The 17,664-nt window shown below is 55.7% G+C and overlaps 1 protein-coding gene across 2 annotated transcripts in view; it reads left to right on the top strand.

Annotated features, from left to right (window-relative positions):
- Positions 1 to 15,280, top strand: part of CAMK2A (calcium/calmodulin dependent protein kinase II alpha) — a 34,771-nt gene extending 19,491 nt beyond the window's left edge. Inside the window, exons 13-19 of one of the 2 annotated variants that reach the window (XM_058034820.1) lie at positions 1,059 to 1,099; positions 6,033 to 6,065; positions 7,149 to 7,197; positions 8,484 to 8,559; positions 9,385 to 9,479; positions 9,822 to 10,059; positions 10,458 to 15,280. In XM_058034820.1, coding sequence (XP_057890803.1) covers positions 1,059 to 1,099; positions 6,033 to 6,065; positions 7,149 to 7,197; positions 8,484 to 8,559; positions 9,385 to 9,479; positions 9,822 to 10,054 — 527 coding nt within the window. In that variant the 3' untranslated portion in view covers positions 10,055 to 10,059; positions 10,458 to 15,280. The remainder of the gene's footprint in view (positions 1 to 1,058; positions 1,100 to 6,032; positions 6,066 to 7,148; positions 7,198 to 8,483; positions 8,560 to 9,384; positions 9,480 to 9,821; positions 10,060 to 10,457) is intronic. The other variant, XM_058034819.1, reaches the window with a different exon arrangement.
- The last annotated feature ends 2,384 nt before the right edge of the window (positions 15,281 to 17,664 follow it).

Genomic DNA, 17,664 nt, shown 5'->3' on the forward strand with positions numbered 1-17,664 from the left:
CCTGCCCTGCCCAGCGCTGGGGATGGCCCTGCGGTGGTGCTGCAGGGCTGCCACACACCAGCCAAGCCCTGCACGCTGCTCAGCTGGCTGGGGGCAGCTCTTTGGGGTTAGCTGGGTGTGTCAGGGCGCAGCTCTTTGGGGTTAGCTGGGTGTGTCAGGGCGCAGCTCTTTGGGGTTAGCTGGGTGTGTCAGGGTGCAGCTCTTTGGGGTTAGCTGGGTGTGTCAGGGTGCTTTGCTGAGGCTCCCCGAGTGCCAGGTGTAGGAGGTGGGCAGGGGTGCCAGGGCAGAGGGCCGTGGCCAGGGCTGGTGTCTGCATTTGTCGTGGGGGGATCGCGCAGACACATTTAGCGCTTGTGGCGGGCAGCTGGGGGGATCCGATGTCAGCCCCACGCCGGGAGAGGCGGGCAGGAAGCCCCGAGAGGAAAGAAGTTCAAAGCATCTCTCCTGGTGCTGCCCGTCCCACGCACGGCCCAGGGGCTCAGCAGTCCCTCCTGGTGGGCGACAGGCGCTGGGCTCCGGCGGTGCCACCCTGCGCTGGGCTCCAGGGCAGTGCCTGTGCGGCCGGGGGCAGTGTCGGCAGCGGAGGGTGGGCACAGGGCAAGGCGCCTGCTTCTCATCCTTGTCAAAATGCGGGCTTGCAGCTGTCGGGCCGGCGGGCCGGCAGCACATGATCCCGGCAGCATGGGGCTAAAATTAGAGGGCGGCAGGCGGGCAGCCCATTCCTCCACACTGCACCACGCCGGGTCAACAGCACGGCCCGGGCAGAGCCCGCCTCTGCCGGGCAGCCCTGCCAGCCCCTCCGGCCGCCCCGGGCACTTGGCGTGACGTTAGGATCGGGTCATGCCCCGGGCCAAGAGCTGCGGTAGGACAGGACAGCGCTGGCAAGGTCGCCCCTGAGCTGCCACGGGTGCGGCGGTGATTGCTGGAGAGAAGACGAACCCCAGCAGCCGGGCCGGGGGCTCCCGCCGCCCTGGCACCCGGCACCATGCTGCTGATCCTCGCCCTCCTGGTCCTGGTGCCCTGCCTGGCTCTGCTAATCTCCTTCCTCCTCTCTCCAGGAGGCAAAAGTGGTGGCAACAAGAAGAATGACGGCGTGAAGGTAAGCTGAGCCCCGGTGCCCTGTGCTGCTTGCCCCGGTGCTGCCGGGCGGTGCCGGGGGTCCCTGTGCCGGTGTCCCTGTGCCGTGCCGGGGTCCCTGTGCCGGGGTCCCTGTGCCGTGCCGGGGTCCCTGTGCCGGGGGTCGCTGTGCCGTGCCGTGCCGGGGTCCCTGTGCCGGTGTCCCTGTGCCGTGCCGGGGTCCCTGTGCCGGGGGTCGCTGTGCCGGTGTCCCTGTGCCGTGCCGTGCCGGGGGTCCCTGTGCCGGTGTCCCTGTGCCATGCCGTGCCATGCCGTGCCGTGCCGTGCCGGCGGTGAGCGTTCCCGTGCCCCGCTGCCCCTGAGGGCTCCGTGCTGTGCCCGTACTCTGCGCTCGGCAGTCCCTGCTGCACCCCGCGCTTTAAAGGGCACTGCTGGCTCGGCTGTCCCGGTGTGTCCCCGGTGTGTCCCCGGTGTGTCCCCGGGCTGCTGCCAGCGCAGGCAGTGCACAGGGGGCTTGGCGGCGCAGGGGCGAGGGCTGGTGCTGGATGCAGGGAGCGCTGCGGGAACTCGCTGCTGTCTCAGTGCCGGCAGTATCCTCGTGTCCCTCGCTGCCCCCAGGGAGGGGGAGAGGCAGAGGCTGGAGCAGGACAGGGGACAGCAGGAGGCGGCTTTGCAGCCCCGGACCATGGCTCCGACAGCAGCTCTCTGGCGGGATGGGTGGCCTCATCTCCTGCTGGCTCAGCACGGGGGTCCAGCTGCAGCTGGTGAGGCGGGTCCCAGTTCCTGCCCCATCGTGTGCCAAGGGCTGGTGTGCTGCTGGGTGACACGGGGGTGCTTTTAACTACCTTGACAGTGCTGCTTGTCCCCTGTGCCCAGTGCAGACAGCAAACAAACGTGGTGGTGCTTCGACAGAGTAAATGGCTTGGTGATGCTCTAAAAGCAAGTGGGTGCTTGGTGGATCTTGTTTCTTGGGCTGCAGAGCCTGCAGGTTCATCAGCCCCCTCCGAAGTGGGGTGCAGCACTGCTCCAGGACAAGGTGGCTCCAGGAGGCAGCAGAATTCTGCTGTTTCTGGTGACACGGAGGTGTGGTGGATAGCAGTGGTTATTGAGCTCTGTTAAACTCCTCCTGCAGGAAGGAATGGTCCATGTGAGGTTCCTTCTCTCCTTACCTGTTCCCTTCATAAATACAATGGATCACTCAGCAAGGAGAGCTGGTGTGGTGACATCCTCCATCGTGGTGACATCCTCCATCAGGCAGAGCTTTGGGAGCTCGACTGCAGTGTGGCTGCTCTTCCTCCTCCATAGGGTCCCTTTGCTGGGAAAACCTACAGAACCTTCTCCTGCCCTTTTGCAGGGACCCCACTGTTGGGCTGTGACAGGTGCAGGGTTTGGAAGAGCAGAGCCCTCAGCCAGCTTCTTCCTTCCTCAGTAGGGATGGTTGGTGAAGCTGGACAGTCTAGGGATGGTGTGTGTTTCTCTCACCCTTCCCAGACCCAGCATCTGGGACAGGAGAAGCTTGCAAGGACTGAGACCATGCACAGCCCTTCAACCTGGGCTCAGCTTCATGAGAGGCCATTCTGGCCATGCAGTGTTGTTCTGCAGCATGAGGCTGATGGCCTGGATGGCTCTGAGAGGACATTACTTTGGGCTGTCAGGATATCAGGAGACTCCCAGAACAGAATTAATAGGGCTGGGGCTGGCAGATCCCAGGGTAGTCACAACACCCCCTGTGGCAGCCACTGCTGGCCTGTCCTCAGCTGCTCTGAGGTTGCTTCTGAGAGTCACCTAAGATGTGGCACCACAGGTGGAGCTGACTTGGTATAAGCTCCTTGCTGGAGCACAGGTGAGACCAAACAGAAGATGCATTTTTAACCTATTAAAGGAGAGATTGCTGGATGAAGAGGCTTCATCAGGCACAGTCCTGAATCTAATTTTCCAGCAAAAAGGCACAGTTTTGAATTTTTATGTTGTGATAGACAACTATTTGCCAGCCCATCTTGCTAATGATGCTCACTGTTGGACTTCAAAGGAGCTTTGAGGGCAGACATTATCCTGGGAAAAGAAGCACTTCCTATTGCAGCAAAATAGCTTGTTTGAGTGAACAACCTTCTGGCTCTTCACTGAAACTCAGTGAGGAGAGTCTGGTTTCAGAGCAGGATCAGAGAGGCTGGTTTGCATCCCCAGCCCTTAGCCCTTGCTGGCCAGAAGTGAGCAGATGATGAGGCTTCATTCCAAGTGCAGCCTACCCACCAGCACTCATCTGAAGAATGTGGACAAACTCTGAGAATGAATTTGCTTTTTTATTGCCCTCTTTTCAACAAGTAATGGGAGACAGCTTGGCTAGATGGCCAGGAAGGTGCAGGAGGAGAAGACAAGGTAGAGACAACACTCCCAACAGCTTCCTTGCATTGTCCACCTTCAGCATAACCATCCCCAGCTCTCATTTCCATGCTCAGCCTGGGGGAACTGCAGCATAACTCATTCACAGAGACGTTGGGTGTTGTGGGTGAAGCTGTAATGGCCCACTGGGCAACCAGCAAATGTCAGGACACTGCTGAGCAGTGTTAATTTCTTTAACTGGCTGGAAAAGCAAGGTAGAAACCTGGAAGCCTGCCTTGAGTGGCTGGCACGGTGGGAAGGGAATGGTCCTGCCTGCTCAGAGCAGGGCCACGTGGTGTGGGTACTGTCAGGAGAGTGGTGTCCCCACTTGGTGCAAGGTGCTGGACTGCCCATCCTCATGAGAGCAGGCAGACCCCAGGCAGCCAGCCCTGCCTCTCCTGCCCATCCCCACAGGAGCAGGCAGACCCCAGGCAGCCAGCCCTGCCTCTCCTGCCCATCCCTACAGGAGCAGGCAGATCCCAGGCAGCCAGCCCTGCCTCTCCTGCCCATCCCCACAGGAGCAGGCAGACCCCAGGCAGGCAGCCCTCCCTCTCCTGCCCAAAGCTGGGCTGGTGGGCAGCAGGCAGCTGCAGCTGCCCTCTGGCCTGTCTGCACAGCCCTCCAACACCAGCACGGAGCCAGCCCAGGCTCAGAGGGCTCAAAACTCACCCTCCTGAGGAAATTCCTCACCTACTAAAAGCATTCCTTGGACCAGAATTCCCCCTGGAGCCCTGCTCTGGGATCTGGGGGAGGCCCTCTGGTGCCAGCAGCTATGATACTCTCACTGCCCTGTGTAGTGTCACATTTGTCCCATTGTAAACCGATGGAATCCCTGCCGCGTGTCACATCCTGTCCCGTCCTGGGCTGAGAGCTCACTGCCCCGTGTCCCATCCTGTCACTGTATGTCCAGACTCGGTGCAGTCACTGCTTTGTGTTGCATTCTGTTGCGTCTGAAATCTCTGCAGTTTGCTGCCCCGTCTCATGTCCTTGGGTAGCAGAAGCTGTCAGTCCTTCCTGCAACAGCCCAGCTCCAGGGGCTCCCTTTCTCCATGAGGTTCCTGACAAAATACCACAGCTCACTCTGCCCTTTAGGACATCCTTTTTTTTGGTGAAGGAAGGATGAGAGATGGTCCAGTGCCTAAAGGGGTTACAAGAGTGCTGGAGAGGGACTTTGGACAAGGGCATGGAGTGCCAGAACAAGGGGAATGGCTTCACACAGATAAAGGGCAGGTTTAGATTGGATATAAGGAAGAAATTATTTATTGTGAGAGTATTGAGGCACTGGAACAAATTGTTCAGAGAAGTGTGGGTGCTCCATCGCTGGAAGTGTTCAAGGCCAGGTTAGATGGGGCTCTGAGCAACCTGATCTACTGGGAACTGGAGAGATCTTTAAGGTCCCTTCCGATCCAAACCACTCTGTGATTCCATGATTCTATGACCTAGCAAGGAAGGGGAGAGCAGCAATTCTCTGAGGGGGAAACTCACTGAGGTTGCTGGTGGGAGTCAGTTAGGATGTGGAAGGAGCAATGAGGGAGAATGGATATCATCAGTTTTTATGTTGTAGCCCACCCACGCTCCCTAATGGGTCACTCTATGGGCTTTTCCAAGAGATTTGCACAGTGTGTGCTGCTTTTCCCTCTGCAGGGCAGGCACAGCTGGTGCCTTGTTAAATATGCTGGTACAGCACTTTGTTATTTGGCACTGCAGATTCTGATTTCTGCAAGTTGGTATTCCCTGACGCACACTGGGCTTCATTCCCTGGGAGCCAGAGGTGCAGAAGGGCTATGAGGTCAGCAGGCATGTCCTCCTGTCTCCCAGCTAAATTGAAGATGGAGATGGGGAGCAGAGCACAGTAAGGAAGGAGAGTCCAGAAGTAGTTTGGGATTGCAAGCAGAAGAGTGTCATCCAACTCAAAAACCTTAAGACCTAGTGGTAGTGGTCAAGGATAGAGATAAATGTGCAGGTCTTCTCTTTGGAGTCCTGATTTAAAGCACTGGAGCTGTGCTCAGGACGGCATCCCACACTGTGAGCCTGCCTTGAGGCCTTAACGCCTTTCTGGCCTTAAACCAGCCAGCTTAGGACTGGTCTAGTTTCAAAGCTAAAGGAGTGTCTCCACAGCAGTCAGTGCCATCAGCAGATGCACCCAGAGCAGATCCAGAGAAGTCAGTAGAGCATTCACACTGGGCACAGGGCTGTGGTGAAGCTGCCTTAGCTTTTCAGCACACTGCTTCTGTTCCTGTGAGCTTGCTGGCCTGGCCACAGGCCACCAGAGTGGTCAGTGACTCCTAGGGGATTCTCTTTTGGACTAGCCAGGTCCTTGGGATGAGTAACCTCAGAGATTGTGGCAGGTCAGGAGAGAAAAGTGCTGGCAGGAATGTGGGGAGGGAGCTGGCAAGTCACCACCAACACTGCAGCCAGCGGCACGTCCCCACAGGAGCAACGAGTCCCTCTGCGCCTTTCATTTGCCCATGAGGACCAAGAAGGGTGGCTCAGGAGCTGCTGCCTTTCGTGTGCTGCTCTCAGCCTTTCTCACTCTGTGTCTCTTCCTGTTCCATCTCTTCTCCTTGTTTTTCCAGAAAAGAAAGTCCAGTTCCAGCGTTCAGTTAATGGTGAGTGTCCTTCGTCTTCCTAAATGCCGATATTGCTGGGCCTCTCCACATGTTCCAGCTTCCCCCGCTTTTGGAAGTTACCTCGGGGTAGGGAAGAAGGGACAGCGGGGTTGGAGGGAACATCCTCAAAGCCGTATCACCCACAAACCCCATTAACAGGGTTGGTGCAGGCCCTTGCTGGCCACCAGCTGGTGGGAAGCCAGCCCTGGTTCTTGCTGATGGGTTCTCATGCCGTTTCTCCCAGTTCTCCTGACTCAGGTCTGCAGGCTGCATCGGTCCAAGGAGCCTTGGAGAAACACCTTCCATGCCTCTGCGGGGACTGTATGGTCATGGGACACCTTGCCAACCTACATCGGGGTCTTCTGGGTAATACACAAGCAAGGCTCTGCTGGGAAGAGCTAGCAGAGCCATTGCTCTAGCTCCGCTAGCAGAGTTGCCTTGATGAGGCTCCCGGAGAGAGACGGGGGGTCAGTACCCCTCTCCCCCCAAATCTGTGTAGTGCTCAGCTGTTTCTTGAAAGAGCTGTGTCTCAGCCTTCAGTGGTCCATGTGGGTCTTGGAAGCACTGTTTTATTGTACATTTCTCTCCCTACTCTGCGGTCAGTGTGGTCTCTCTCACTCCTGCACAGTCCCCTCTTTCTCATCCCAGCTCCTTCTCGCTGTTAATTTGTACATCTCTCTCTTTATTGTACAGTCAACATGGTGTCTTCCACCCCTGCACAGCCCCTCTCCCTGCCCCTCCGGCAACGCTCCTAGGAACCCTCCACATGGCCCCTGGACCTGCCCCCATCTCTGTCCCCACAGGTGTCCGTAGGAAAGGCAGCGCCGTTCCTACGAGACCCTCCACAGCCCACCTCTTGTGCCCTTGGCCACAAGGAGTGGAGGTCAGGGAGGGCTCTGCCAGTGCTGCCCTAGAGCTGTGCTTGAGGACAGGTTGGACCTGCTGGCGTTTCCTTGGTTTCTGTCTGTTGGCACAGTTGAGCTGTGGGGTCAGACTCGGGGGGCTGTCGAACACAGGAGCACATCTGTCACGGGGGGAAGGCTTTCCTCACCACGCCATGTCTCCTTTCTGTTCTTTGCTCAGGAATCGTCGGAGAGCACCAACACCACCATTGAGGATGAAGACACCAAAGGTACCAGTGAGGGCGAGTGGGAAGGTGGGCAGGTTGTTTTGGACAGGTGCCCATGGGTCTGGCCACCCCTCATGAGAAATTTGCCACAGCAAAACCCACCACTATGAAGCCGCCTCAGGGCCTGTCAGAAGTTGCTTTAACTCCTCACTGCTGGGTTGCTGACACGAGCAGCTGGGGCACTGCTGGTGAGGAGCGAGGTGCTCCCATGAACAGGGATGTCCCCTGAAAGCAGGTGTGGAAATGGCAGAAATCTGCAGGGATAGCAGCCTGGCTGCTCTTTTAAAATAAGCTTCCCTTTGGGAAAAGCCTCCAGGGGAAATCCCTGTCTGCTGCCTGCCTGCCTGCCTGCCTGCCAGAGGCAGCTTTCTAAGAATAACCCAGGGAATAATTTATCCGTGTTAATTTGTAAAGTCTCTCGATGAAGTGATCTCGGCACAAAGCAAAATGGACTTTGGCCTGACATGAGAGCTCATGGGACAGCTTGTCCTCCTGGAACGGGGCTCCTTGGGCCTGGCTGTGGAGGCAGGTGGTGCTCAGGAAGTGATGGGATTCCCTCGCCTTTGTGAACAGCTCCTAGGAGCACGCTCCCTCTCCTTTCATGAGTCACAATGCAAAGGGAAAAAAAGGCAAGCACGATGACAATTTGCATTTGAAGCAGAGCTTTGTTAGTAAGCCCAGGGTTACCTCTGACAGTTCCTCCTGCATCCCTGGGAGCCCCAAAGCCTCTTTTGGACCCCATCCCTTCCCAGATGAACCAGCAGAGCCTGGAATCTCTGGCAGAGGCTGCACAGTTCTGTGCCCTTTGCAGGGTCCCTTCTTGTGTCTCCTGGGGTGGCTGAACATGTCACTCACCCATTCTCCTCCCTTCTGAGACTGTCTCCTCCCATTTCAAAAAGAAGGTGAGAGCATCCTTGGTCCAACTTGCCCTAGCTGGCCTCTGCTGTGACTTCATGGTGTAGAGGGTCCCAGCTTGGCAAGGTTTTTCAGCCAAGACCAACCTGTCCCAACTTTTGGGCTAAGGGTAGCTTCCCAATTGGTGATTAACCTTTTGGGTCGTTAGGAAATTACAGGCATTTTCAGTTTTGCCCTGGCTTTGAAAATCTGGAGATGAAGAGCCCTTCTCCACCTCTCTCTCCCAGTTGCTCTCCTGCTTTTTCCCTGTACATTTTCCAAAGTCCTGTGGTCTGTTTCTGATGAGATAAAGATCTCTCACCGATATGGTAATACCAGTGCCTACTTCTGGTTTGTTTTATCCTTTTATTTCCCTTTTCTCTTTAAACCAACAGTACGGAAGCAAGAGATCATTAAAGTCACAGAGCAGCTGATTGAAGCAATAAGCAATGGCGACTTCGAGTCCTACACGTGAGTGTGCCCAGTGTGGGTTTGGGCTGGGTGAGGGCTCAGCCTCCCAGGCCAGGGTCTCACACTCTTACAGTGCTGCCCAGGAGATTTTACTGCTGCCCAGGGCAGGGTGACAAGGTTGATGTGGTGGGAAAGAGTGGACACCATCCAAGAGAAGAAGGAGACATCAGTTTCTGAGCCTGATGCTGCTCTTATGCTCAGCTGGCCACAGTTCTCTGGTCTCACTGTCACACATGAGCCCAATTTTTGGTTTGCAGAAAGAGGAATAATTGTAAACATGACTTATGGCGAAAGAAGTGTTTGTATCCATGGAATCCATTATATCCAGATTGCTACAGGCTGCTCTGAAGTGTAGATGATTTCTACTTGCTGAGCTGATGCTGTTCAGAGTACACCTCTTCAGTGTCCAAGGCTGATGTAATTAGTGATGTCTGACTGAGTGCAGGTTGTCATCCCTGCCTCAGAGGATCGCAGCAGGGATATTTGGACACAGAGCAGATAATATGAGCTTTCTCCCTGATGTCTTCCTTTTTTGTAAAGATGATGACAATGTTTGAGGAGGTTTAATTGCAGAGCGTGACTGATGGAGAAGGCACTCTGCTTTGGTGGGGCCTTGGCTACAGTTAGTGGGCAACAGGGGAGGTGTGTTGGGTAGAATGCAGGGTTGAGGTCAGATTTTTGCTATAATTACTCACTGGTGCAGACACTCCCCAGCCTCAGGCTGAGGGAGCCATCCTGAGCAGGAGGCATTTGACTTCCTGAGGCTCTCATGCCAGAAGTGGTGAGATAACCTCTCCCTTTTCTCTCCCTTTCCTGGCTCCCCAGGAAGATGTGTGACCCTGGAATGACTGCTTTTGAGCCTGAGGCTCTGGGCAACCTTGTGGAAGGCCTGGATTTCCACCGATTCTACTTTGAAAACCGTAAGCAGCTCACTTGCTTTGTGAGGGACCCCTCCCACCTCCCAGGTGCCTGTCAAGAGGGAGGGAATAGGGCTAAGGTTGCTGTGGGAGCATCTCTGGCTGATCTGGAAGATCCCAGCAGGAGGTGTTAGGTCACCTGGGGCCAGGTATCTGTAGAAGTTGATAGGTTAGCTGTTTTCTAGATGGACCCACCCTGAATCCACCTGTACAGCATTTACTCAGCCCCATCAAGCAGGGAGCTTAACACAAGTGTCTCCCCTTCCAACACTGCTGCCACCCTGAGCAAGAGCCACCCAAACTCCTTCCCCTGCCTGAATCCACTTGTGCTTTTCCCCTCTCCAGTGTGGTCCCGGAACAGCAAACCCGTGCACACGACGATCCTGAACCCTCACATCCACCTGATGGGGGACGAGTCTGCCTGCATCGCCTACATCCGCATCACGCAGTACGTGGACTCTGGAGGGATCCCCCGCACTGCCCAGTCCGAGGAGACCCGCATCTGGCACCGCCGGGATGGCAAATGGCAGATTGTGCATTTCCACAGATCCGGCGCGCCCTCGGTCCTACCGCAGTAATCCCTGTGAGCGTCCAGGGGCACGAGGGATGGGGAGGGCTGGGGGTAGGCATGCTGTGGCTCACAGGAGGTAGGATCCCGTGCTGTGGGGAGATGGCTGATTGCTGTGGGATAGCAATGGGGAGAGGGATGCATCTGCCACCGCCGGGATGGCAAATGGCAGATTGTTCACTTCCACAGATCCGGCACGCCCTCAGTCCTACCGCAGTAATCCCTCTGAGCATCCAGGGGCAGGGCACGAGGGATAGGGTGGGCACACTGCAGCTCACAGGAGATGGGATCCTCTCCTGAGAATCTGTGGTGGGGAGATGGCTGATTGCTGTGGGATAGCAATAGGGAGAGGGATGCTCTGCCAAAGCGATGGTCAAAGTGAATTCCGGCTCTTCCCGGTTTGTGTTTTGCAGCTGAAGTGTGGCCCTGCCCGTGCTGGGTTTGTCACTGACTGACTACCAAGAGGAGACCCCCTCCGACATGTTCACCTACGGGACTTTGGCTGTTGGCTCTGCTGCTTGGTTCCCGCTGGAATAACCCCTCGCTTCTCACCGCACACACACGACAGCCCCGCCAGTGCAGCACAAGCATCCATCAACCCCCACCCTGCCAGGGTCATGGCACTGGGCCCCCTCCTCTGCATGAACCAGAACAAGAGAAACCATCAACTCAAACCCAAGCATCTGGCTGTGTACAGGCCCCCCTCATCGACTGCACAGCGTTGGTGGCCTCCTCACTCAGCACATCTCCTGAACTGGGCTCAGGCTCATCATCCACCTCCATCCCCACCCCTGCTGGAAGCCCTCCGAGGAAAGGGGGGCAGTTTTGAGCCGCTCTCTGCTGCATCCTCCCTGCGTGCTGGTGGATTTTGCTTTGCTGCTATCAAGGTCCCTGTCTGCTGCCATGACTCCTGCCTGCTCCCAACCCGAGTTCCTGCTTCCCAGCAGCCTCGTCCAGGGAACTGCAACTCAATCCATTTGCCAAGTCCATTTTTCATGCGTACCTGTGCAAGGAGGGCCGTGTTTGGATGGGTGAGTAAAGACTACCTGTTCATTTTCTCTTCCCAGCATAGGCTGGCTCCTTCCCAGGAGAGCAAGTAGGTTTGCACCCTGGTTCCAGGGCAACTGATGTGCCAAGAAGGATGCTCTCCCTTCTTCCTCCCTTCTCCCTTTGGAGCAGAGACTGGCGATGCTGGGAGAAGAGAGGAGGAGAATGACAACTGCTTCCCATCAGCACAGACGGGAGCTGGGGCTCTCCCATCCATGTCTGGGCGGCAGCATTGCCCCTGCAGCCTCCTCCTCACCCACCACCCAGCCTGGATCCTTTACCCCAGCACCCACCCCTGCTCCCCACACACAGCACTGGCGTTCCCTTGCTCCCAGCTCCCAGGATGGGATGGGGGCAGCCGAGCTGGCTGCTGGCTCGGGGCACCAACCTCCATGGCCCCCGTGACTCCTTCCAGCGACAACAAGGAATGCAAGCTTTGGTGACAAACTGCAGAATCTGATTGTGCTTCAACGACAACAAACGAGCCTTTCGCTGTCTTCTCCTTTGAGCGCATGCCTTTTTATAGGGAAAACAAACCAACCTACCGTGTATTTCGTAACTTGATTTTGAGTATTTGCTGAAATGGATCTTTATGTAATAACTAGAAACATTCAACTGTTTAAGTGGGGCGGGAGGGGGGATTTTCGGGGGTTGCTGTTTTTTCAGTGCGTTTACATTTGAAGTGGGGTTGTTCTGCCACGATGCTCCTGCCAGGGGTCCCACAGCTGCCAGCCCCCTCCTCTCACACCGTGGTGGCTTGTCCCATTCTGTCCTGCAGTGTTGGGTGGCAAAGGCACCCATCTCCAGGAGCGCCCATCTCCAGGGGCCCCCATCTCCAGGGGCACCCATCTCCAGGGGCACCCACATCACCGTGGCACCTTCCTGCACCCCATGGGTCTTCCTGCAGGGCAAACCACAGTGGTGGCTTTGGGAGTGCCACCAACATGTGGCTTTCAGGACAGAAAACATGGCCGAGAAGGGGAACGTTGGTCTCGCCTCTTTGCCATCAGGTAGAGGTCTGAGGGTGGGTGTTCTTCTGGCAATTCTTCCATTTCACATTCTCTTTTTCCTGATTGGAGCCTCTTCACTCACTGGTGTGAGGCTCCTGCAGCACTGCTGCCCCGGGGTACTTTCTAGCTCCACTCTCTTTGTCTGCATGGTGTTTAACTTTCTAGACGGTGCGTGTGTTGAAAAACAAAGAAACGAACAAAAACTGCTTGTTTTGGATCTAAAAAAAAAATAGGAAAAAGGAAAAAAAAAGGAAAAAAATAGAGGAAATTATTCCTCCATGTAAATTCTGAGTGTGTATTTTGCCTTTTCTGTGGTTTTGAATGCTTTGCTCTCTGTTGAGGCAGGGACAGCCACCATGCCAAACGCAGCTGCGTCCTTGCAGACTGCAAAAATATTTTCCCACTGGATGGAGGGGAAGAAATCTAAACTGCTGGGGCACGGACAGGCCCTGAGAAGTGTTTTGGTGTGTTCCTCTGTGCCAGCAGTGTGATGGCTGCTGGTGATGTTTGTAGGAGATGCCTTTTTGGGGGCAAATCACAGAGCTGATCCATGGGTGCCCATGGGGTTCCCCATGCCTTTGTGCACCATAGGCTTGCAAGAGTTCCCCAGAGCAGGGAAATCCATGCAGGGAAAGGATTAACTTTTAAGGTAGAGTTTGGGTGTTTTTACAGATCTGTTTTTCTTCCTGTAGTCATGTAGTGCTGAAGTTTTTTTTAATTTTTAAAGGAAGGACTCAGCTCTTTCACAGTTCTCTCTCTCCCTCTCCAGAGCTGGCTCTGAAGCCAGCCGTGGGTCAGTGTCATCCACCTTCTGATGTCCAAGCTCTCCAGGTGTCAAGAGGATTTTTGGGAATTGGTATAAGGTGGATGATGATGGAGGACATCATATCAGGGCTCTGCATGGGGGCTGAAGGGCAGATGCCATCACAGCCTGATTTTGAAGCTGCTGATAGCTGCGGACATTGGGTGGGCTGTGAGGGTCAAGCTGCTCCAGCAGCTGCTACTGAGAAAGGACTGGGGGTCTGGTGGGATTCCCTGGGAATAACAGATGAGATGCTGGGGTAGATACAAGCTTCTTTCACTGAGAACCCACAGTCACTTCTAGGGAGAAGCATCTTGGCTCCCAGGAAGGCTTTGAGGTGTCTTTTTGGAGGGAGTTTCTCCTCCTTGATATTTCCCTAAGATTATCTCCTCAGGAAGCAGCTGGATGTCCTTGCAACACTCATTTGCAAGGGAAGCAGAGTCTGAAGTTTAAACTCATTCTAGTCTTCCAGGCAAGCTGCAGCCTGACCAAGGAAGACCCAACTTCCCAACATGCCCTTGCTGGCAGCATTAAGCACCTGCACTTTAGGGGTCTGTCCTGCCTGGTGTCTCTGCCCCACCTTGCCCTGCTTCTCCAGAGTGGGTTCCTGTATCTCCAGAGCATCTCAGCAAGCACTCATGGACCTCCACCTTTTCTTTCAGTATCCATGAAAAGCATCTGTTTCTGTCTTCCTTCCCATTTGCTGATTTCTCCTAAACTTGCAGGAAAGCTATATAAATAAGTTTCCACCATCCTTCTTTGGCTGGAAGAGCCAGGGATGCTGCTGTTATATCTCTACTTTTAAGCTGTTGACACTGTCCCTGACACATGCAAATGGGCATTGCCCCAACAACCCCACCATGGTTCTGGGAATGACAACGTCCAGGGATGTTCCTAATAAGCAGCATGGACAGGGACACCTTGTTGGGATGGAGTTTACCACCATGGACCTCCCGTCCCACTGGCCTCAAGGCTGGAGATCAGGCTATGGCACATTTCATTTCCTGGCGCAGACAGAACTCCTCTCCTCTGGTCTCCTGGTGCCTGGGTCAAACCAAACTCAGAAGTCCTCCAAACTCATCCTCTCTTCCTCCTCTCCCAGACCACAGGGGATGTCTAACTGGAGGCACTTGCTGTAGTGGTGTCGAGCTCCCAGCTCCACAGGTGGGTTTGGGAGCTGCCTGTTTTCCCTTCCTGCCTGCCAGGATCCACTGGCAACATCATAATTTCTCACATCTTGCTGATGCAGCCCCTCTGGAAGACAAAGAGGCCTCTGCTCTTTGCTGGAGGAGCAGGCACCCTCCTCCTCACCCCAGCCAGGCACTGCTGGGAGAGTTGTCTTTCCCCTCAAACCCACATGAAATGCCCCTTCTGCCAGGCACCAAATCCTTGTCTGACCCCCAACCTGCCTCTCCTCCCATGGATGCCCCATGGATCTCCAGAAGCTGGAGCAGGCAGCAGTCATCTCCTCCCACCTGGAGCTCCCGGTGAGCTCTGCAGCCTGTGGTGGGATTGCAGTGCTGTGTGTGAGGGGCAGCCACACAGCCCCATGGACCAAGAGTGTCTGCCAGCAGGAGATCACATCCTCTGATCACCCCAGGAGACAGACTGACCCTTCTTCCCCACCACAGGACGGGTTGTGGTGTACCCCACGCTCTTGATGCTGCACAGATCCTCCAGCCAGGAGACCTCACCCTTGCCCGTGTCCCAAGGTGCAGGTCCCATCCGTGTCAGACAGGGAAACCCAGGTGTGAGCAGGCTGTGGGGACACCAGAGCAGGGGCTGGTGGCCGCTCTGCCACCAGGTTGATGTGAATCTCCTTCCCTCCTGCAGGTCATCAACAGGGAGTGGGAGAGAGGGAGCAGTGGAGGGGACTGTATCGAGTGGCTCCTTCCTTCTTTGGATTGTTGTCCCTTTTTTCTAATTGTTGCACAATTTTAGGGCTTTTGTAACATTTTTTGGACAAGCAGGGAAAATATGTTAACAGTGGTTTAAGGAAAGAAAATGAGATCTATCTCTCTTATATATTATATATATATAAAAATATATATATACTTACAGGAAATCTCTATGGAAATATTTATTTAAGATGATTGCAAAAAATATATTATAATTCAGAGTATACCGAGCTTTGTCACATAACAAAAATCAAGCCCCGGGGAGGGGTAGCTGCCTGTCCCCTCGTGTCTGTTTGTCCGTACGGTTGCAGCTGAAGCCTTTCTCTTCTCTTTTTGTAAGTGCACTCGAACTGTTGAGCAGTGTGACCGTGTTGGATTCAGTGGGAACTCGGGGCAGGGTGGGGGGGTGTGGGGGAGGATTGATTTTGTTTCCTTTTCCTTTGTCTTTTCTGAACCTGCGGCTGTGAACAGAATGATCACTGCTCAAATCGGATGCTCTGTTTGGGGAGGGACGGGGAGCGGGGTGGGGTGGGCGTGGGAGGGAGGGCGAGTGTCAGTTTTATTCTTGGTGTTCAAGTGCAATAAATAGCTACCAACTTCTGAGCATGGAAACGGATGATTCTCCGTCACTGCAGTGACTCAGACCGTCTGCCACCCCCCTGTCCCTCCGTCACCGCACTCCTGTCCTCGAAAGCATCAGGGCTGAGAGCAGGCCTTGGGCAGGGGCTGCAGCTGTCCTGCTGCCTGCAGGGTGCTCTGGACACTGCCCACCCTGGTCTGCAGCATCTCTGGGGTTTCAGGGAGCTGAGGGTCCTGCCCACACCCAGCTCATTGCCATCCAGCCCTTTTCCCAGGGACAGAGCTTTGTCTTTGGCCCACCCCAGTGCTGCAGGGGTCTGGGAGCCCCCAGCAGGTGCTCAAGCTAAATGGGGGGTGGGGGTGCCCACTGGGCAGTTTGGGGGAGTTTAGAGGGAGCTGATGCTACAGAGGGAGCTGATGCTACAGGGTGAGGGGCACAGGACCCCCAGCTGAGTCCAGGGAGGGTTTGGGGGGCTCCCAGGGGCAGCTGCTGGGCTTTGCTCATGGAGGTGGGCTGGTACCTCAGGGGGACTGGAGTCAGGCTGCCACATTCCCATGTTCCTGCTCCACGCCAGGCCCTGGGGTGCCCCTTTGCCCCCTGTCCCTGCCATTTGCCCCAGCAGGTGTCAGCACTGGAATGTTCCCTCTGCTGCATCCCCCCAGCCCAGGGCAGCCACGCATGGCACAGGACACGTGTCCTCTGGATGTGCCACTGCCCCACTGCCTTTTGCCCTGGTGTCCTCCCTCAGTGCCAGCTTTGCCTCCCAGCCACGTCCTGGCACAGCCTCAGCTCCATCCCTCCCATTGCTCTGCAGCGCAGTGCTGGGTGATGGCAGCTACCAAAGCAGAGCCCTGAGGATCCCAGATTGCAGTGGGGATTTGGGGAATATGGGAGGACACTTTGCAGGTAGAAACAGCAGAGCCTGGACCATCTTGGTCAGCCCAGAGTGGCTTCATGCTGTGGGAAGTCATCAGTTTCTCCTGGTTCTCCTGGTGCTTTGTGGCTGGCAGCACCACCATGAAACCCTGGAGTCCATCACCCACAGAGAGCCGTGTGTGTGCCCCTGCAGGGCCAGCCCAGCCCGGGCTCCCTGCAGCACCCACAGCCGTGGCTGGGCAGCACCGTGACCTGCAGAGGCCTCCTGCTCAGCAAATAGTGTCAAGGTTAGAGCAAGGCATTCATTGGGGCCATAAATGTTTATGGCAGGCCCTCCCTGCTCCCCAGCCGCCATGGCCCGGCCTTTCCATCAGCCACACTTTTATGGCTGGGCTCTAATCATTAACCCAGGGCCAGCAGCCCAAGGTGCTCCATGGCTGTGCTGCCAGAGCCCCACAGAGCTGGGGCAGTTGGAGCTGGGGTCCCCCAAGGGCTGCAGCCATGGGAGATAATGGGGTGGAGGATGGGGAAAGGCACCAGGGGTCCTGCAGGAGAAAGGAAAGGCACAGCCATCCAGAAATGAGCTCAGCATCCCTGGACAAGAGGAGCTGAGCAGGCAGGAGGAGCTGTAGCAGCTGATCCTACACTCTTGGAGGGGCAAAGGCAATAATTAAATCTCCTACACTGTAGGGAAAGAAGACTGCAGCCTCCTGATAGAATTCACTCTGGAGGCTCAGGCCAGTGCTGGACCCAGTGCATCAGGAGCACATCCACAATCCTGACACAGACTGTCATTTTTCTCTTCGTCCTATGGTTTTGTCTTTTACCAGGATAAAAATCTGCAGAAAAAAGACGAGGAGGAGCTGTGCCCCTCTATATGTGCATAAGAAGCCCTGGAAGCTCCTCTAGGTATGCCTTTCTTCCATGCTGAACACCTCCCCAGATAACCCAGGCAGGGGCTGTGTCACACAGCTACGGGTGAGCTGATGGCACATGGCACACGTGACACTGGGATGATGGGGACTGGCAGCATCAGGTCCAAACAGCCTGATGACCAGGAGGTCACCAAGAGCCTCAGGCCATCAGTGTCAGCAGGAGGTGGGACATGGGCTGATCTACCCCAAAAATCACACACAGACACTGAAACCCAGCCCTTCTCCTTTCCCTGGGAAAAGCAGCCCTCAGGGCTGGGGCCACACCTTGGGTCTCCCTTGGCAACAGAACAGGTCCTCCTTGGACGCTGGGTCCATGAAACCTGTCCCTGACCCCCTGCACCCATGAGGGACAGGTTACACCATCTCTGCTCTCCCTTCAAATCACCCCAATCCCTCACCACAGGGAAGAGCCACCCTGACCCACCAAGGTCCTCAGGAGATCTACAGCCTGGTTTGTTTATAAAGCCTTTTC

The sequence above is a fragment of the Melospiza georgiana genome, chromosome 15, assembly GCF_028018845.1.
Source record: "Melospiza georgiana isolate bMelGeo1 chromosome 15, bMelGeo1.pri, whole genome shotgun sequence".
In the NCBI taxonomy this organism is placed as follows: Eukaryota; Metazoa; Chordata; class Aves; order Passeriformes; family Passerellidae; genus Melospiza; species Melospiza georgiana.